This window comes from Callorhinus ursinus, unplaced genomic scaffold, assembly GCF_003265705.2.
Source record: "Callorhinus ursinus isolate GAN/ISIS: 27379988/994484 unplaced genomic scaffold, GSC_fseal_2.0 scaffold9, whole genome shotgun sequence".
Taxonomy (NCBI): domain Eukaryota; kingdom Metazoa; phylum Chordata; class Mammalia; order Carnivora; family Otariidae; genus Callorhinus; species Callorhinus ursinus.
Window position 1 is genome coordinate 37,535,739 of NW_027397071.1, and position 18,492 is coordinate 37,554,230.

General features: G+C 38.9%; 1 protein-coding gene across 3 annotated transcripts in view; it reads right to left on the reverse strand.

Moving 5' to 3' along the window:
- The window catches only part of AK5 (adenylate kinase 5), a 233,892-nt gene extending 215,925 nt beyond the window's left edge, over positions 1 to 17,967 (reverse strand). The window contains exons 1-5 of one of the 3 annotated variants that reach the window (XM_073896487.1): positions 17,477 to 17,967; positions 12,179 to 12,365; positions 6,657 to 6,752; positions 1,907 to 2,076; positions 1,691 to 1,804 (exon numbers count right to left, since the gene is read on the reverse strand). In XM_073896487.1, the coding sequence (XP_073752588.1) occupies positions 1,691 to 1,804; positions 1,907 to 2,076; positions 6,657 to 6,752; positions 12,179 to 12,365; positions 17,477 to 17,536 (627 nt within the window). In that variant the 5' untranslated portion in view covers positions 17,537 to 17,967. Of the gene's footprint in view, positions 1 to 1,690; positions 1,805 to 1,906; positions 2,077 to 6,656; positions 6,825 to 12,178; positions 12,366 to 17,109; positions 17,222 to 17,476 lie in introns of those variants that run through there. The other 2 variants (XM_025871956.2, XM_073896488.1) reach the window with 2 other exon arrangements.
- Positions 17,968 to 18,492: the final 525 nt, after the last annotated feature.

Here is an 18,492-nt window from a genome sequence, read left to right on the forward strand (position 1 = left end):
GTCTGTTACTATTTTAAAGTCACCAGGAAAGCTATGAGACCTACCTGAGTTATTATTCAGGGGAGAAGAGAAAGACTCACAGCATGTTCGAAAAGCAAGAGAAGAAAAATCAAGAAGCTCCTGCTGCTTGTGCCCACCAAATGCATGTTATTCAATACACAGGGGGGACTGGGTTTGAGTGGGGATGCCTGCCTTGGCTCCCTTGGGCCTCCACTAACAGCCAAGACTCACATAAAAAACGACTGCCATAGTACCCATTTTCAACAGCAACATCGGGTGAGGCAACAACAACAACAAATTGATTTTTCTAGTTTTTCTCTCGTCAAGGCCCAAGCAATTAGAACCAAGTCCTTAAACTAAGAAAGCATGGAAGGTTCCGGAATACTGCAGGACAGGGAAACCTGAGGAGGAGAGAAAGACATTCCAGCACAACAAATATCCCCAAACAGTTAACCTGAATATTTAGAGAGGCTTTATGAAGACTACTTATGGCTTTGAACGGCCTAACCCCAGACTTCTTTTATATGACATACAAATTTACATCTGATTTGACTTTGTTCTCTCCGATATCATATCTGTAATATGTTAAAAGCTAAGAAAAAGACAAACAAGTCTGTAGAAAAAATAGGCAAAGGAAAGCAGATAATTTACATAAGAAATACAAATCGTCAATAAAGTATCTGAAAGTGTACTTAACTCTAGAAGTAACTCAAATGTACATTTAAAAGATGAAATACTGTTTCTTACTTATCAGGTTGGCAAAAATCTTAACTATGAATTCTATCTGGCTGGATCGGATCTGGAGAAATATACTTCATTCAATATTGATGGGACTATAACTTGGAAAAGTCTTTTCTGCAGGACCATTCGGAAATAGCTATGAAAATTAAAAATGCATTTGTATATGAGCATGCACACATGTACATGCATGGCTGCGTGTGTGTTTAATGTACAGAAAATAGCCTAGAAGGATCTATAACCAGCTTAACAGTGTTTCTATTTCTTAGGAGAGGAGGGCAGTGGAATGGAATAAGGGTATTAATGAACTTTCACTTTTTACACTGGACTTAAAATTTTTATAACCACAGTGTTATTTTTGTAATTAAAATTTCACATGAAAAATCAGTCACCCTGCTTCTCAAAGATTAAATAGATATGCAAAATATTTTAATTGATTTATTTCCCTTAAAAATATACATATTAGGTGTTGAGCATGCATTGTCTACTGAAATTTGAGTAAACTTCGGGTACCTGAACCCTACCTTGTTATAGGTAGGTGGTTTAGTATTTTACACCCCAGTTAAGAGGGCTTCCTAATTTGGTAACAATATAAGTACAAAAGTGGTGTTTTATATTGCTGAGCAGTATGGACAGGCTTGTTTTAAGTAATTAAAGATTAAAAACATAATCTTAGGTAAGGTATTTTGAAAAAAAATCAGAGCTTTGCATTTTTTAGATAAAAATCATGAATTCTATTATTAGCTTTTGTTTTTTTTTTTGGCAGAGACAGCCTCCAATTTTTAGGCGTGCATGACAAGGAAATGACCTTCTGCCAACCCATACTGATGTACTTTCTCATTTTCAGACCAGAATTCTTTCAGAAAAACAGCAAGTCTTCCAAGAAATCTTTTTTTTTAATCTCAAAGTTTTAAGCAAAAATAGGTCATTTAAAATATAGAGACATTCTTACTTGGTCCTCAAAAGATAGAGCCTGGGCAACATCTCTTGGAAAGCCATCGATAACAATGCCTTCTTCATCAGGTATTTGCATCAATTTCTGTTTTATCTCTGTAATTGTCGTTTCCTTTTACAAATTAAAAAAAAAAGATGAAAAAACACAGTTAAGCTAACACTCACCACTGCTATAAAAATCTTTGCAGAATAGAAGCAAATTACCCAGCAGTACCTGTGGGGCCAATTCTCCAGTTGTAATTATTTTAGCAATAAGACTCCATTTCCTATTGCTGCTGGTGTTGTGGATTTTCTTTCGTAATAATTCTCCCACCGAAATGTACTGGAATCCATAACGTTCTGCAATTTTCAAACTTTGAGTACCCTTTCCACTTCCCGGACCACCTATCAGTTAAAAAGGCAAAATTGTGACCGTCTGATACAAGAAGAAACTCCTTTTTATACAGCTACCACCGCTGCCTTGAGATGCAGAGTCTAAATCACCAACAGCAGAGTGGGCAACTCTACACTCGTGCCATTCTCGGTGCTAACTCTGAATGCAGAGCAAGTGTAGACTTAGCCAAGGGAAGGACAGAATGATGATCAACTTTATTAGATGAAAGAGACATCTTTTCCTTTACTTATTTTAGTAAATAATTTAGAAAATTGGACAATGCAGTTGAAAGAAATTGTTTCATGTTCTTCTTTGTAAAACCTAATTGTTTTTTCCTCTGTAATCAAAGAAAAATCTATGGGACACAAGAGACAATGACCAAAATAACAGAAATGTGTTCCATGCCAACAAAGAGCTAATGTGCAATTTGGTGAAATGTAACTATTATTTTTAAACCCAAAGGGACATCAATATTGACAGTTTATTTAAATCTTTTTTTTTTTAACTCTGTTCATGGGTCTCCTTGTTTTATCTCCTTTAAATTCCAAAGAAGTTTTATGTAATGAATACAGAGTGAATGGAATAGTTTCTTAAAGCAGAACAGTTTCATAGAGCTCATGATAATTTCAATTTTGTGATATATTAGTATGAAGTAATCAACATTTTGCAATCTTACTCAATACTAATCGTTGGTAATTACCATTTACTTTTTAGAAGCTTAAGTCCTAAAATAATCATAAAATATATGCCTCAGATTTTATTTCCAATCATATTGGATTATTTTAATTTATATTTCTAAACAACCTAGACTAACTGGAATCTAAAATCTGAACAAATTTCTAAATAAAGCACATAGCAATCAGCCCAGTCTGATTTTGATTTGTTACTTTGTTTTTTTTTTTACTTTAAAGACTCTACTCATATGGGAGAGAGAAAGCATGAGCAGGAGGCGAAGGAGCGGTGGAAGGAGAATGAGAGGGAGAAGCAGACCTCCCTCGGAGCAGGGAGCCCACTGACTCTGGGCTCGATCCCAGGACACTGAGATCATGACCCGAGCTGCAGTCAGAGGCTTAACCAACTGAGCCACCCAGGTGCCCCGGTTTGTTACTTTTTAGTAATTCACAAAATGAAATATTTTCAAGTATTTAAGCATAAATTATTGACTATAGACAAAATATTTCTAAAGGTTAATGTCTAATAAGGAATGAAATGTTTTGGTAATACTCACTGGAAATAATTATAATTTATTAAGCAATATTGAAAAAAAATTCAATAGAAAAGTGAGTTGATGTTCTCCCTACTAATTCAATACATCAAGCTTTGGGGGGGAGTAGAAGTCATTTTATATATAATTATTTAGTAATTATATTTTGCAAATGGTATAAGTAAAAAAGAAAGACAGGTGTTTTGTTTGTTTTTTCTGAGAAGAGTTCTGAATGAGTACACACAGTTGGCCAGGGCTTATTTCCTCTTTAAAAATTTTAAAGTGTAGGGGCGCTTGGGTGGCTCAGTTGGTTAAGTGTTTGACTTCTGATTTTGGCTCAGTTCATTATCTCCAGGTCCTGGGATGGAGCCCCGCCTCAGGCTCCTTGCTTGCTCTTTCTGTCTCTCTTTCTCAAATAAATAAATCAATCTTTAAAAAATTAATAAATAAAAATAAAATTTTTAAAGCACAGAATTCTAAGATCTATGAGAATCATTTAACCCCCAATACCAATTAATACACCTGATAACATGTGGTTTCCCCTTTTTGCTGCTTTATTAAAATCAGGATAGGAATTTGTTTGCATTTTTAACCATTCTAAGAAACTCTAAATCCTATCCTATTAGATTTAACATTATGAATTACTACTAGATTAAATTCATTACTTTGCAAATAAAAAGTAAGTTTTGGTTCTAAATGGCTGTTTCTGGCCTATTAACCTATGGTGCAGTTCATGGATTGGCTTGAAATAAAAAATTATACAAATAACTCCATCAAATTTGAGCTGATTTGATCCTTGAAGAATGAAAGTTATCTTTCATAAACTATATTTCCACACTGTATCTCATAAAACATCAAACTAAGAGAGTATAAATCCCACTGAATTAAACAAAAAATCAAGTATGCTAAGAAAGTTATGGCACCTTCAAGAAAAAAAATTTTTGTCAACTAAAGGAAGCAAATAGCAGACGACACAAACATGATTAGCACAATGGAAGAGAATAGCATTAATTTATTAGATGGGTTTGATTAACAGATTAATTTCATGTTCTTCTCTGAAACCAGAGTGAGCTTTATCTTATTCTATTTATTTATCTCTAATACTTACAAATATTAGGATCCATCTAACTCTTAGATTTTATAATTAACATAAGAGAGATTCATGTCTGTGCCAAGAAGGCTGGCTTTACTAAAAATTCTGCATCACCAGAAAGGAAATTTTGTTTATTTGAATGTAATACCATGTGGGTATCTGTACCTCCTCCACTCCTTTTTTAGGCTGGTACCAATAAAATTTGTAAGCTTCAGGTACAATTATAATTCCTCAAAAGTCATAAAATTGCCCCAATTTTCTCAGGTAACCTAAAGTTCGGTTTTTCCTTTCTTCTCGTATCTCAGTCCTCTAAAATCTAAAAGTTATTTACACTCATTGGTTCTGCATCATTCCTGGAATACATAAAACTTGATAGTGTGTAAGTCTAAAACCAGAATCACACTCTTGGGAAGCCAGTTAATTTTACTGAGTAAAAAAGAACTGTGGAGTTCTTTGAAGTGGAGATTTGAAGCATTTATATCTTCTCCAAAGATCTTAGTTTATTGAAATATTTTAGTCATTTTCATATAAAATTCACAGTGCACAAAAAATTCATGTATGTGTTGTTTTACACAAGAGCATTTTGGTATTACACATTTTTCATGGACAAACAAGCCTCCATTTGTTTAGCCTATTAATAATCACCAAAATTTTAGTAACAGCAACAAGAAAAATAATATTGAAAGAATATTTCATCACAAAATAGCAAAATAATTTCCAATTATTCTTCACCTGTAGCTCTACGTTTTACTAAAGCATTTCCTCATCCTCTAGGTAAGGACCTCAAACTTTTAAGCATACACAGACAACATTCCATTTTCAAGAACAGAAAGAGATTTATGGCATAATGGTGGCTACCATATGTCATAAGAATAATGACTTTTAGAAAGAGAGTTTCTATACTTTTTTCCTACAATATTATTTTAAATAATTCAGGGCTAAATATATTTGCAATTTCATTTTCATTACACTGAGAGATGGACCAGTGTCACTCCTTTTACTCTGGTGAACTTAAATTCTTGTTATAGCTTGGTGTGTTTATTTGCATGCTTTTTTCCTAGTTGCCATCATCATTATATCTCCTGGAAACAGTACTTATTTGTATGGGGGCTGTATTCATTTTGCCCTCTATTAACATTACTGACAGGAAGAGCTTTGAACATTTCACACTCGATTTTCACTTTTGGCCATCTCTGTGAAAGCTGAGTCAAACTGGAATGTGAGACAATGATGACATATTGCATGTTCACAGGTCTCCTCATGATTTTTACAGATTTTGAGGAGTTAGAATTTGCAAGAATGGTCAAAAATGCGTTTTGCCAAAGACTTTCAACATTTTCCATATCCGTTCCTTGTGAAATGATATCAGACTAGTAATTTCATACTCATTCATAGTAAGCAATGTTAAAAAGTAACTTTTATTATTATTTTGATTAATACTCGGATGTTATGTGCTGTGTAAACACTATTCCATTAGATTTCCTTCTCTGAAACATCAAAACTTAGATTTTATTTTAGGTGCCAGTTTGCCATATGCAAGATTTCATTTATATGAATTGTTACCAACATATTATTATGATTATTATTACCCTCTAAAGTTAATAGTGAATAAAAATTTAATTTGTTGAGTAAAAAAGAAAAAAACATATCATGTTTATTAAAAAAAAAAAAGAAAAAGAAGATAGCAGGAGGGGAAGAATGAAGGGGGGGAAACCGGAGGGGTTGATGAACCATGAGAGACGATGGACTCTGAAAAACAAACCGAGGGTTCTAGAGGGGAGGGGGGTGGGGGGATGGGTTAGCCTGGTGATGGGTATTAAAGAGGGCACGTTCTGCGTGGAGCACTGGGTGTTATACACAATGAATCATGGAACACTACATCAAAAACTAATGATGTAATTAATGTATGGTGATTAACATAACATAATAAAAAATATTATGTTTAGAAAACTTCTAATGGATTCAGTTATCTTGTTAAAAGTTAAACAGATAAAACCATAGGACAATAAATCTTGAGGAGATTAATACTTTCAATTCATTATAGAGAATTTCTAGGACATTGTAATGAGAGTCTATAAAAGTGCAATAGGATTAGATTATATAATTATAATAATTCTGTTTTATTGAAAATTATGCTAAAAATATTTCTATCTACTGTCTCTTGAGCTTTTGTTTCTATTTGTCATTACCCAACCTAGTATTTGCAAATACATATAATTAACATAATCTCTTGAAATGTAAATATATAAACAAAGATAGCAATAGCATAAGAATTTTGCTTTCTGTCCTCATACCTATGACAAGAATGATTTTTGGTCGAGGTCTAGTAGGATCAAAAACCTCATATTCCTCAATTAACTCTGCAGTCTCAGAGAGGTCTGTATCACTTTCTATGGAGAATTGATGGATTGGAGGGAGCCGATCATACCGTCGATATGGAAAGTTTGCATTTTCAGGCATTACTGCAAAAGAGTAAGATAACTTTGAAACGGAAAAAAAAAGCATAATAAAACATTTTTTGTACTTAGCCAGTTAGTAGAGGAAACTTTTCAAACTAAATGAGTTTGGTTTTTTTCAACTGGAAGAAGACCCCATCCTGTAAGTGGTATGCAAACTTTTTCTTAAAGGGCCAGGCATTCAATATTTTGAACTTCAAACAGTCTCATACTCAACTTGGCCATGGTAGCAGGAAAGCGGTCATAGACAATATAAAAACAAATGGATGAGCTTGTGTTACAATAAAACTTTATTTATAAAAACAGGTAAGGAGTCAGACCCAGGTCATGGGTTATAGTTTGCCAACTCCTGTTCAGAGGAACCTTCTTAAGTACTGCCTAATCTTTCTTGGTAGTTTGTATATACCCGGATCTCTGCAAATGATGCTCCCTAGAGTTGTGTAGTATACAAGCTCACAACTTTCACAACCTTATGCAGCTGCTAACTCCCGTGTTGTTCAAGGCTCAGCCGTGGTTCCTGTAGTTCATGGCTCCTTCCTTCCTCACCCTGTGTGTCACTATTCTGGGGGGCACAGAGAAACCCTAACTACCCAAAAGGCACCTGCATAAAAGAAACAGGAGGCCACTGGCTTTCCATAAGGGATTTAGTTATGGGGACTACTGGACTTTAGCATGGCATCATGCTCATATCGCTTTCTGGGGTGTTGATCAGGTAGAACTTCTCATGCTCTGTTGATACAATAAATGAGGGTATTGACTACTAACCCGCTGGACTCCCTTTAGTTCCACGAAAGGAATAGAGTAGTCTGCAATGATAGTGGATATTCTTTAGAAAATTCTGGGAAGGGTTTATGATAGAAAAGGCATTGACAACAGTATCCTGTTTTGCCTGAAATTGAATTGCTACACCCAACACAGGGCAAAACTCTAGACATTATCCTCAATTACTTTCTTCCCTTACTCTTCACATCTACTGCCATAGATGTTATCTCCAAAACATATCCTAAAATGCATATATTTTTCTCCATCTCCACTACCACAACTCTTGCCTAAGCCACCATCATTTACCCAGACTACTATAATAGACTCTTTACTGGTCTGCCTGCTTCTAAATTGTCCCCACAATCCACTGCCTGAAATGCTTTTCCCAATGCAATCCCATGGCCATCTGCTGCTTGCCATTCATGCCTCAGCTCAAATGACACCTCCTATAAGAGAACTTCACTGACTTTTTAATCTCGAGTAGCCACCTAATTTCCAGGGCACCACTCTAACAATGCTCTACATAGCATCTACTATTTCACCATCTGAAAGGTCTCCATTTACTGTTTGCCTTCTCCCATTAGAATGTTCAGTTCCATGAAGCAGGGACCTTACTCATCTGGAACTGTATCCCTGGGATCTAGAACTATGCTTGGCACATTGTCAGTGTCCGATAAATATTTGTGAATTGTTAACAAAGAGAATAGATGACTTCCCATAGAGAAAAGCCAGAAGATGGGTAGGCAGAGTGTGGCCACAGGATAGAGGGCCTTGACCACCACGGTAAAGGGTTCAGCTTTAACCTGGTAGAAAGCCAGCAGAGAAGTGTGAGTAGAGCAGTGACATAATTAAATATGAAATATGTTTTTTAGGAAGATTAATCTGGTGATGGTTAGAAGGGATTGAGTAGGGAGATGAGGAGCAGAAAGAATAACAGCTAGGAGTCAGGTACAGTAATGCACAGGTGAGAAATGAGGGCTTAGAGGCATGGGAAATGGACACAAGTGGTTAGATATGAAGAACATGGTTAGGATTGGGATCTCTGACATGAAAGCAGGTGATATTACAAAAACAATGACCAGGTTTCAAGTCTAAATGAATAAGGAAAACATTGCATTTCATATAGCATCTTTTTGCCTTCTCTCTTCTGCTCCAGAAATAGTGGGCTTCTCTCACTCCTGTCTATATCATACCCTCTTCCTCTATGTCAGGAACTCCTATTCTCTATTCCCTGGTAGCTACTCAAACTCCTCCATCCTTCTCTAGCTAACACCCGCTCAGCTTTCTGTCTCCAAGCATTAGCATATCACTTCCTCCAGGAAGCCTACCCTGAACCCCAGCCTAGGTTGGATCCATTCCCCCGTTAATATGGTTGATCCTATAGCATATGGTATTTCCTATAGCACCCACTGTGCTTCTAATTATATATTTATTTTTTTCACCATCAATGTTTTTTTATTCCATATTCAAAATGATCACCAACTTCATTATTTTTATTTCAACAATTATTCCTGACTAACATCTCTTACACAAATTCTTAAAAAATAACCTCAGCATTATATTCTATATAATTTTTATGTATATACCATATACCGTATACCATATATCTTTATGATACATATATATCATACCTATATAGAGTGTTCACTATCTACACTCCTATAGTATTTACAAAACATTTCTTTTTAATGTATTTTAATATTTTATTTTTTAAATTGAAGTATAATTAACGTAGCGTTTTGTTAGTTTCACGTGTACAGTGTAATGACTCAACAATTCTATACATTTCTCAGTGCTCATAAGATAAGTGGACTCCAATCCCCGGTATCTATATCACCCATCTCTCCACCCACCTCCCCTCTGGCAACCATCAGTTTATTCTCTGTATTTAGGATTGTTTTTGTTTGTTTGTTTGTTTTGTTTTAAACTCCACATGTGAGCGAAAACAAACAAACAAAAATTCCTCACGTGAGTGAAATCATGTCATATTTGCCTTTCTCTAACTGACTTATTTCACTTAGCATAATACCCTGTAGGTCACTCCATAAGGGCAGGTTAACATGTTTGTTCTTTCTCAGTGGCTACATCTTCAGTCCTGAAAGAATGTCTGACAATAGCAGTGCTCAGTAAATGGTTATTTTAATGCTCAACTGACTCTCTGACTGACTTCATCGAGATAAGAAAAGAAGGAAGTGCTGGTTTTGAAGCAAATATGCTATGCTTGCTTCTAAACATGTTGAGTATGAGATGACAATGAGATATTCCAGAACAGAAGCTCTATGGACATTTGGAGCTATGGGATTAGAACTCTTATTCACAACTAATTATTTGTTCAATTGTGTATATATGGCAGAAAAAAAATGGATGCTTATCTTACATTGATAATACAGTCTTTTCAGTCAATAATTTATTCTCACTTTTTTATCATATCTTTATATATGAAAGTAATTTGCCTAAATGATTAAAACATTTTAATTCATAGAATAATTTTTCATGATAATTATATATTAGCATAGCTATATCAGTATTTCAGCAAAATATGCATGAATCACTTTTTATTTCTAGAAATAATGATGCTTTAAGTTACTGGGAAGTTATCAGTTTCCTTTAATTTAATAATATATTCCATAAATTATAGCTAAAACTTACAAAACACAAGTATGTAAAGCATTTCAGAAAATTGTTATTATTACAGAAAGGTCCATTTAGAAACCATTCTGTCTTTCAGCATGTGTCCGAGATACAGAAATGTAATAAGGCATTCCTGTCATCATAGTATATTGAAAGGTTTTATTTGATGATTAACGAAAAGATCTCTGAGAAGGAATTCTGGTAAAGTATCAGTACGTATGGAACGTCTAAAATTAATAAACAATTGTAATTCTAATGAAAGTTAAACCTACATTTTCCATTCGTGTTTTAGCTTATCCTGCTAACTCAGGAGTTCCAAACTGGTCATTTGTGGGCCTAATACAGCCCCGTAGATGTGTTTTCTTCAGCTCAACATTTTTCCAAAATTTGTACATGACTGCCTTTAGACAATGACTGTTCTCACTTATTTGACCACAGTCTCCACTGTTCTGTATTACACACTTGGCCTGCCTGACTTCTGTGTATAATCAAGCCAAGTAAGAGTATGAGACAGAAGCATTCAGATTTTATTTTGTTGCAAAACAGTCACTTTTCATACCCAGTCTGAGAGCAGCTTTTGAACTAAGGGGATACCGTATCCTCTTAGATTTAAATTTAAAAATGTAAAAATATTTTAGACTAAATCCAGTAATACCTGAGGTTTGTCAATGCTTTAAGGTTTAGAAACGATTCCCCATATTTAACCTCATTTAATTAAACAAGGGCGTGGCACACGTATTTAACACTGAGCCAGATTCTAACAGTATAACAACCCAGGAAAGTAAGTTAGTTGTTTTGGGAAGGTACGAGAACCCTTCAAGCCCATGAAAAAGTCATTTTGTTCACCGAAACAGAAATTTACTAAGTGGTGTGCCTCGGAGGTAACTGTCACTTGGGCATTCAGGCCTCTATCAACTGGTGATGATTCCTGCAAGGATAGGGAAGGATTCTGCTCTCTGGAGATGCTTCTGAGAAAATGTTGTTTCTGCTTACCCTTTCTGTTTGTGTTTCTTAAAAATTAACACACTATGACTTTTCCCCCACACTGCGTTCAAATAAAATCTAAGCAGGTCATGACTAAGTAAAATAAACAGAAGTTTATTTCCCTCTTGTATTTGCTACAAATACTTGTAAGACTTGTATTATAAATGCTGCAAACATTTCATGGTACAATTTTCGAAAGTGATGTAAATTTTGAAATTATAATGATCTTGGCCACTGGGAAAGAATAAACTTAGTTTCCCCTGATTGGAAATGATTCCATTTTGCACATACGATTTTACTTCAACTAGAGCCTAAAAGGTGGTTGGCTGATGTTGAACCACTAATTTTGATAGGCATGTAGTTCAGAAAGCTATCAGAATATACCACGAATCTCCTCTAGTGAACTCCAGTTCTTAGTTCCAAACTATTCTTAAAATTGCTAGACAAGTTATGTCTTCTACTTCTTTTATAGCATCCAAATGCCTAATCTATTATGTTGCATTCAGTAGCTGCTTAATAAATACTTGTTGGATTAACTAGTATGAACTTAATATGCATTTATGCAAATGCACTAATATGAACTCTGAGTTTGGAAACATATTATGCCAAGCTCTTCCCAGCTAATTAAGGAATGTTTAATTATTACATAATAACTATTTTGTCTATCCATTTATTTGGGAAACTCTTATTTGCAGTTTTAAGAAAAACTCATAGTTTGCTAATGTAATTCATTTTGCAAAATAATAAAGTCAGAAATACAAAATTTCATTAAGCCTTTAGGGAAGTGTTGGACCGTGGCATGTGCTTTTGTCTTATCACAAATGTGATTAGAATTCGGAGCAGAGAGATTAATCATGTTCCAGGGTCAAATATCTTTCTAGGCTTTTGGAAACCTAATAAAACAAATAACTACCTATAGTCTATATGGTGTGTTTTAAAAAGAACTGCTGTAACTATAAACCATTATTCTACACATACATTACCATTTCTTAGAAAGGATCTCCGTGACTGTCCTCCATTGAGCGGAGGTAAGGTCTTCTTTTCCTGGCTGACAAATGTATCCCACTTCACCTTGTCACAGCCACCTAATTCCTTAACTTTCTGTAAACAACTTTCCAAGTACTCTACCGGGTCTTCAGGCTTAGAACACATCAGTCCATTCAAGAGGCTCTGAAATACAACAACAAAATATGCCTATGTAATATAGGTTTTAAAACCACCTTTGTTAAAATAATTGTATGTCCCATCTTTAAATTCTGGGCTGCTTTTGGTCTTTGCATTTGTTTTCTTAATGAACAATTAGAGGTGGAATTATGACCTGCTGAGTAATTAAGAAAGCCCCTAAATTCTTGACCATTAGTGTTCAGCTCAGCATTCTCTGTCTTTTAAACAATTCAGACAACTACATAGTTTAAAATGGAGGCACCCTATCAAAGTGAGATAAAGTGCAGTGCGTAAAAGTGCTCCAGTCATTATTTGTCATATTCTTAAAGGCTCTGAGCCTCAGTCTCTTCATTTGTAAAATGTTTTACCTACCTCAGAGAGTTGGGGTTTTTTTAAGATTTTTTATTTATTTATTTGATAAAGAGAAACACCGCAAGAGAGAGAACACAAGCAGGGGGAGCGGGAGAGGGAGAAGCAGGCTTCCCGCGGAGCAGGGAGCCCGATGTGGGGCTCGATCCCAGGACCCTGGGATCATGACCTGAGCCAAAGGCAGATGCTTAAGGATTGAGCCACCCAGGTGCCCCTTTCAGAGAGTTTTTTAAGGATTAAAAATGTAATATTTGTAAAGTGCATATTGAGGGCCTGGCGCATAGTAAATACTCAATAGAATTGGTGGTTCCCATTAATATTATTATGATCAGGAAGGCTCCTCTGAGCTCCCAGGTTGGCTTGTGGACCTATTCCTAGCATTCCGTATTACCCAGAAAAAAAAAAAAATCTTACCTGTCATTTATACTGAAACCATCAGTTTATTGTGTTGGTCTCATCTTCTAACCTGTAAACTCTTCAACAACCCAGAGTGGGTCTTTTTTATTTTTCAGTCTCTAGCCCCTGACACTGTCCCTGGCACATGGTAGGTGCATATTGGACTGTTTTCTTTCTTTTTTTAAAAAATATTTTATTTATTTATTTGACAGAGAGATAGCGAGAGCAGAAACAGAAGCAGGGGGAGTCGGGGAGAGAGAAGCAGGCTTCCTGCTGAGCAGGGAGCCTGATGCGGGGCTTGATCCCAGGACCCCAGGACCATGACCTGCGCCGAACAGACACTCAAGGACTGAGCCACCCAGGCTCCCCTGGACTGTTTTCTAATTAGGAAAAAAATTTTACTCAAAACATAGTCTGAGACTTAAAAAAATGCTATTTGATATATAATAAATCACCACAATATCCGCTGAGGTTACAGAGGAAAACCTGGTGTCCAATGTGTCATATGTAGTAGTTTCTAAAAATGATACAAATTTGGAAATGCTGACTCCCGGGAACTCGACTGATGTGCAAACTGTTTTCCTTTACAGTATTTCATGGAAAAAGCATAGAAGATTATTATCACCAATATACATTATTAATGTACAACACACACACCCCCTTTGAAAGGCTGACATCTTTGCTAAATACAGTATTTTATTTTCACATTATTCTTGTACAATTTGTTCAAAGTGGTAGGCAGTTCTTTCCAGGTACATTTGTTCTCTCAAATCCCAAATAGTGTGGGTTAGAGTGCTGAGAGGAATTCAATTGCAGAGGGAGAGGAAAAAACTAATCTGGGCATCCACATTCCGTTTGTGTGCGAAGATCTGTGTTATATATACACAGACACACACGGACACACACATTGTGTTTAACTCCTCACATTCCTATGTTAATATAGCTAACTGTGGCAGTGCTTCCTCTGTGTCTTTGTATGCCTTAGCTCACCCAATGCACTCTCAGCCTTATGTGGTATTATTATCCCCATTTTATAGATTAGGAAACCATGGCTCAGAGATGTTAATGAGCTGATCAAGCTCATTAACTTGTAGCCCCAGGATTCCAACCCAACGTTTCTGATTCCAAAACGCACATATTCCTCTCTCTACATCTTGCAAAAATACAATATGGGATAAAAAGAAAATGCCAGACTATCTGTGCCCCCTACATAATCCAACTATACAATATGAATCACTCAAGGTCTCTCTTTTTTTTAAAAAATTCCTATTATTGCCTAAAATGAGTGAACATACTCAATGAAATTTTTTTTAACTGGAAAATATACATTTCCAACCTCCCTAAAAAAATCTGACTCCCCAAAGGGTATTGACTGTAGAAGGAATGAGTTCCACTCCATGGATAATTTTAACCCTTCCTTCTAGCAGTCAGCCACCATCAGGGATCCAAGATAACCTATTATTCCGTCTTTTTTAGTTAATCCTTAGAGAACCTGAACAATCTAATTTGACTTTCACCAGAATTCGAATTAATTGCTAAATCTCTGCTCGAAGGTACAGTAAAAGAAGATCAACACATACCCTCTAAGGTTGGCTAGATTCAAGAAATCATGACAATATCAGGGGAATGTGGTTTTTATTTTAAACATTTACTCTAAAAATAGAAACACATTTTAAACTTGAACCTACCAGAGATATCCCATTTAGCGCATGTGATGTCTGAAGTCAGGAGAAAATCTGAAAAGGTTAGTTAAACACATCTAGTTGTCTGACAGTATGTAGATTCCAATAATCAATTACTTGGTCTATAGGGGTGTCTAAAATCTACAGCTAAGGGCGCCTGGGTGGCTCAGTTGGTTAAGCGACTGCCTTCGGCTCAGGTCATGATCCTGGAGTCCCGGGATGGAGTCCCACATCGGACTCCCTGCTCAGCAGGGAGTCTGCTTCTCCCTCTGACCCTCCCCCCTCTCATGTGCTCTCTCTCATTCTCACTCTCTCAAATAAATAAATAAAATCTTTAAAAATAAATAAATAAAATCTACAGTTAAGGCAATGTTTTTTGTTTGATAGATACCTAATTGATAAACTCTGTATAGTTAGAAACTTCACATACCATTATTATGGTTTGACAGAGAAAATTCTGTTTGGAAACAAAACATTTGGTTATGCTTATTACATAGAGAACTGGCAGGTTTTACTTCTGTCTTCTGCTGGATAAAGCATAGATTCTTACTGGTAGGATGGAGTCTTTGGAGGTCACCAGAAGTCTTTTTCCATCTTCCAAATGTCCAGGATTGCATTTAAGTACATTGTATTACTGCATTTCACCTAAGGGAGTAGACTTCCTTTTCTGGGTGTACACTATTTTAAAATGCCCCATTCATATGCAGAAAAACAAAACAAAACAACATAATACCTGAATGAAAACGCCAGCCATCACCTATTTGCATACACAGTGTAGATTTTCATGAACAAACCATCAAAAATCTCTGTGGTTACTAAGGAGGAAAAACAGTACCCACATTTATAAAGAAAATAGACATACTATTAAGCAGCACTTTGCAATCAGGTGACATTCCTGCATGTGTTTCTAATTATTCTTTTAGAAGTATAAAAATGAGATTGATCTCAGTAGTAACATTTATGACAAAACCTTCAACTCTTTTGCTCCATATTTACTTTTTGAAGATTAAAAAAAAAGAAGAAAAAGGAAAACTCTTTAAGAACCCTACCTACCCCCGAGACCTGTACTTATGCAACACCTCCTGATTCTTTTCAAGCATGAGTAACACACTTGCTAGATTTGGTTTCACAAACCAGCCTTGTGCTCAGTGTGTGGTTTACCTGGAAATCTTAGCTTCAGACCAACCTGAAACGGGTGGCTAACAGAGGTGAGAAAAAAATGAAGATCTGCAATTATGGTGGCCCAGTTTAAAGACAATCTGGGAAAACAGGCATCAAATTCCTTTCCCAAATGGTGTTTTAAAATTCCTTTTAGCAGAACAAACCTCCCAAACAGGAGAAAGAACAACTCATGACCCTTGGTTTAATGGGATCAGTCTACAGCCTATCATCTTTCAGAAATGGGGGGGGCAGGTTTGCAGTGAATAGAATTCATCTGCGGGGGCTCCATCTATGAAGCTTGGCTCGCTTCCATTTTTTGTTTTGTTTTGTTTTTGTTTTTATTTTTATTTATTTGACAGAGAGACACAGCGAGAGAGGGAACACAAGCAGGGGGGAATGGGAGAGGGAGCAGCAGGCTTACCGCGGAGCAGGGAGCCCGATGCGGGGCTCGATCCCAGGACCCTGGGATCATGACCTGAGCCGAAGGCAGACGCTTAACGACTGAGCCACCCAGGCGCCCCTGTTTTGTTTTTGTTTTTAACCGAAACCACACAGAACTCAGCAATGTTTCAAAATGCAAATATAGAGAGAAGGAAAGGAAGCAAAAGGCTCCGAGACGTAGGATGCGGTTAGAACTAACAAGGTGCCTTTCGTTCATCCCTCAAGCCTCCTCTCCCACGTTCCCAAAGTGTTCCTCATCGCCTGGGTCCCTGGTGGAGATGATGCTGTGATGCGGCCCGAAAACAGCAACAGGAGTCACGCCCGCCCCGCCGCTCTCTCCGACTTGCTTTCTCTAGGTGGGTTGGAGAAGGCCGGCGAAAGCTACAGCCAGGGCGGGGGGCGGGGGGCGAGGAAGGAATGATCCCTTCCAAGGCAACGGAAAACGTGCTCAGGAGTTCATTCACCGAAAGCGCACAGCAGCGCTGGGAGCCTGCCACCCGGGAGATAGTGCTGCACTCGACGGGTTTGGATTTGTTTTTTGCATCTTCATCACTCTCCTCCAAGCTGTCCCCTCAGAAGGCTACTTCCGTCCACACTTCCCCTTCCCCGCGGGGTCCTGACCCTCTGCGCGCGGAGGGGCTAGGGCTCTCCACCCCTCCGCTTTGAGTCCCTGCTCGCTCCTGTGCGCCAGCCGTACCCACCTGGCCTGGCCCTCGCCCCTAGAAAGCGGGGCCGACCGCCGCCGGCAGCCCACCCTCCACATCCGAGGGGTACACTGGAGGCAACCTGCTTCCAGAGCCCTGCTGGAAGACTGAAACTTGATCTGCGAGATGCGGGCTTCTAAGCCCAGCCATCGGACAAGGACCCCGGCAACCCGCTGAAAAGGCGACGACCCCGGGCAAGCGGGAAAGCGAGCTTCTGCAAGCCCCTTCACTTCCGCGCCCCGTGTCGGCAAGGTGGGACGGGGCGCGGCTTCCACTCCCTTCCCCAGACCCCCACCCACCCACCCCAGGCCCGGAGATGCCTTCCCCGGATCCTCCCGGCCGTCTGCCAGCCCTAGCCCCTTACCTCGAAAAGCTGAGGGATTTCCCTCCGGGCCAGATACTCCTTGGCATCGTTGGTGTTCATGGCTGTGCCGCGCGTGCCTTAGGGCACGGGCGGAGAGGTTCCCGGGCTGCGGCGACCTGGGCTGGGGCTGGCGGGGTCCGCGCGGAGCACGGGCGCAGCCCTCGATCTCACGCGCAAACACTCCCACGCTCAGATCTGCCAGCCCAGGCCAGTGCCCCCCTTTCCGGTCCCCGGGGCCTGTGGTCTCCGCGCTCCCGCCGCCCCCGCCTCGCTGCTGGTCCGCGCGCCGGAGCTGCGGGCTTGGAGCAGCGGCTTCCCGGGCTCCCAGGCAGCGCGGCCGCCAGAGAAGGGCGGAGGGAGCGGAGGAGGGAGGACAGCGCGGCGGACGCCAAGCAGCAGTCCGCTCGCCTCTCCCGCTCAGCGCGCCGCGCTCTGCGCCTCCCGGAGCCGGGTCTGCGGCGGCGGCCAGTCACGCTGCGCGGGCGGGCACAGGGTGCAGGGGTGGGGGCGGGCGCGCGCCGGGGGCTCGCAGTCACACCCCTCCGAGTCACACCACCGCCGGGGCGCTGCGCTGACCTGCGCGCGCCGCCCGGGGACGCGGCAACCTGGGACCAGGTGGCCAAAGGAAGAATCGGGGGCTCAAAAAACCTGCCCCCCCTCCCTCCCCCCTCACCCCCCAACCACAGAGTTACTCCTGCATCCCCGTGTAGCTCCTGGGAAGAAACCTAATTGTTACAGAATTTGTCATTTATTCCTAAGGTTACCGATCTTTCATCACAGGGAGCTGGAGGTAAGGAGAGAAGGGGGATTCATAGTGTGGAATCTGTCCTTATAAGACAATTTTTAGATCTTAGGTATTTCTATCCTTCAGGAAAGTTTTGCTAGCTGCTTTCTAATTTTTTGCCTGTCAGGGTCACAAATCCTTACAGATTTCAGTGTAAGGCCTTACAGGGAGGCTGAAATCTTCATTAATAGAAGGATTAGTAAGTAGTCAACTAGTTAGCTAACCCCCACAG